Raw genomic sequence first — 3,727 nt, 5'->3', positions numbered from 1 at the left:
GATAACGTGCGAAACACTAAATTTCCGAAAATCTATTTCGGTATCTTGTTCCTCATCATCATCTCCTCGTTTGTGGCCATGTCCATCTGCTATTTACTACTCTGGCTCGAGGTGAAGAACCGCTGTTCCAATCCGATTGGCAGCAACAGGACAACGTCTAACGCCCCCATTGAAATGCCAAACAGCCCACAGGCGTTAACCGACGAACGATCGAACAGCAAAACACTGAATCGTACCAACCTCACTGTCTTCTTGGTGACGCTTCTCTTTATCCTCAGTTACATCCCTTGCCTCTCGCTGCAGGTGGCGCGAACCATCATCCAGTACGAACTCAACATGAACCACGTCACCGAGCTATTTTATTGTATCGGAATGCGATCTTACTTCCTCAGCAACTCGCTCAACCCCATCATTTACGGATACTGCAACCGACAGTTCGGTGATGAATTCAAGCGATTGTTTTCGCGTTACAAAGAAGTCTCCCGGAATCTGAAAAATGGCCGCGTGTCCAAGAATTCCGACAGTTCCTCTTCGTCTGGTAAACTTCAGACGACAACATGCGAATGCAGCAGTTGACTTGGCTACAAACGAAAAACGTTTGATGTAAAAACTGCTTCCTCTATGAATTGAACCACAACCCTAGCCCTAGCACCACACCGCCACACCCTATCCAACCCAACCTGACTTTTTTTTTGTATTTTGTATTTAAATATTGGGAAAACAAGAAAAAAATAAATAAATAAAAACTGCTTTTATCACCCACCCTCACACCCACCATCACACAAAAAAAAAATTGAATACCATTTTTTGGGTGGGGTTGGGTTCCATTTTTTGATCTGAAAACTGAAAAGGAAAATTTTTTCTTTTTAATTTTTTTTTTTTTTGTAACTGAATTGACCGTTTCTTATTTCTCTTGATATGGACATAATTTGTCTTAAACATTAACTGGAAAAGCCAAAACAAAGAACGGTAACTTTGTATATATAATATTATATATATATATATATATATATATATATATATATATATATATATATATATATATATATATATATATATAAATGTATATATGTATATATATTATATATATATATATATATATATATATATATATATATATATATATATAATATATATATGTATAAATATATATGTATATATGTATATATATATATATTATGTATGTATATATATATATGTGTGTGTGTATGTATTTATATATATATATATATATATATATATATATATATATATATATATATATATATATTATATATATGTATAAATATATATGTATATATGTATATATATATATATATATTATATATGTATATATATATATGTGTGTGTGTATATATTTATATATATATATACATATATATATATATATATATATATATATATACATATATATATATATATATATATATATATATATATATATATATATATATATATATATATACATATATATATATATATATATATATATATATATATATATATATATATATATATATATATGTATGTATGTATGTCTGTATATATATATATATATATATATATATATATACAGACATACATACATATATATATACATATATACGTGTATATATACATAATATTAAAACATACATACTTACATATATATATGTGTGTATATGCATATATATGCATATGTGTATATGTTTGTCCATCTACGTCTTAGAAAAACAAGGAATATATTCTATTGCTATCGTGGTTGCTGTTACTGTTGTTATTGCTGCTGCTGCTGCTGCTGCTGCTGCTACTAAGTAGGATAGGGGTAGTGGGGGCAGGGGTATTTTTCCTTGATAAAATGTCCATGACACCATTGATCACGACGAGAACACCTATGATCATACATGCACTCAATAAGGTATGACCCCGGGTTAAACAACAACTCTTATACTACTTATACAATAATAAGCTCAAACGTGCCAAACAGAGGGAAGGCTCCTATGAGGTTACCAGATTTGCTTGATATAGCAACCAAACATCCCTCAAACTACACGCCTGCCATCTTGAAAAGAGCAAGAAAATCCGTAAATTCAGAGTAACGTGTTTGTGAATATATACTCCCTCCTTTTACTCTTTTACTTGTTCCAGTCATTTGACTGTGGCCATGCTGGAGCACCGCCTTTAGTCGAGCAAATCGACCCCAGGACTTATTCTTTGGAAGCCTAGTACTTATTCTATCGGTCTCTTTTTGCCGAACCGCTAAGTTACGGCGACGTAAACGCACCAGTACCGGTTGTCAAGCGATGTTGAGGGACAAACACAGACACACAAACATATACATACACACACACACACATATATATAGATATATATGCATGTGTGTGTATATATATACATATATACGACAAACAGACAACACTAACAACGACAGTAACAACAGTTACAACAGCAATTATTATTATAATTAATAATCATAATATTCACATTGATAATAATGATAATGATGATGACGATGATGATAATAATAATAATAATAATAATAATAATAATAATAATAATAATAATAATAATAATAATAATAATAATAATAATAGTAAATAATAATAATAATAATAATAATAATAATAATAATAATAATAATAATAATAATGGATGTAATGATAATAAAAAAGACAATAAAGACAAAGATGTCTTAGGAACAAACGAACAAAAAAAAAACAGAAATTTTTGGTGCATTTTCTTCATTGTAGTTAATTTGTGAAAATCCAGATTTTTCTTTTTCTTCTTTTTTTTTTGGCAACTCTGTTCGTATTCTTTCCCTGTTGAAACCTTTCAGAACCCCCAAAACATTTTTTCTTTTTTTTGTATTTACTGTCATAATACTATCTCACCATCACCACCACTAACACTACCACCACCACCGCCACCGCCTCCGCGAGATCACACCTTATATTTTCTTCTTTTTTTTTTATCAAACTGTTACCTTATATATTTCCTGCAATTCTCTAAACTTTTGATATCCATTACCATTTATTTCTTCCACATATATAGTACATACCTATTCATAAGTACGTATATATATATATATATATATATATATATATATATATATATATATATATATATATATGTATGTCTGATGCGTGTATTTATATTAGCTGTGAATACAACAGGACTTCGGCAGGTGGTTAGATTTTCGAGCAGGAACTCTTGTCTACCTACTGGCATGAAAATCAAGCTCCATCGGTGGTAACTCCTGGATTATTCTCAGCTAATAAATAATATATACTCTACTTCACGTATTGAGTTCATTTTTGTTTGTTTGTTTTGTCTTCTTTTATAAAATCAAAATGTACATATATGTGTGTCCGTACGACGAGCATCATATATATATATATATATATATATATATATATGTCATAACCTTGAGTGTACATATATTTATATGTGTGTGTGTATATATATACGTACATATGTATATATATACATATATATATGCGTGTACATATATATATATATATATATATATATATATATATATATATATATATATATAATCGTTGGAAGTGACTATTCCTGCTCGAAATGGCGAACATCACGCTGAAACTAGGAAGAAACAGTCAGCTCCAATATTAAATAAATAAACAAAATAAAACAAGACTGCTTTTGGGTTTTTTTGTTTATTACTTTTGATGTATTTGTGTTTTTGTTGTACGCAGAATAAGCGTTAAAATGGCGACCACCTAAA

General features: G+C 29.4%; 1 protein-coding gene across 1 annotated transcript in view; it reads left to right on the top strand.

The window, feature by feature from the left end:
• Nucleotides 1–793, top strand: part of LOC106873254 (neuropeptides capa receptor) — a 107,836-nt gene extending 107,043 nt beyond the window's left edge. The window contains exon 3 of the mRNA XM_089340904.1: nt 1–793. This exon is cut by the window's left edge and continues 642 nt beyond it. Coding sequence (XP_089197030.1) covers nt 1–576 — 576 coding nt within the window. The 3' untranslated portion in view covers nt 577–793.
• The last annotated feature ends 2,934 nt before the right edge of the window (nt 794–3,727 follow it).

This window comes from Octopus bimaculoides, chromosome 24 (assembly GCF_046866305.1).
Source record: "Octopus bimaculoides isolate indiv1 chromosome 24, ASM4686630v1, whole genome shotgun sequence".
NCBI classification, from domain to species: domain Eukaryota; kingdom Metazoa; phylum Mollusca; class Cephalopoda; order Octopoda; family Octopodidae; genus Octopus; species Octopus bimaculoides.
This window is presented reverse-complemented; position numbering and strand designations above follow the sequence as displayed.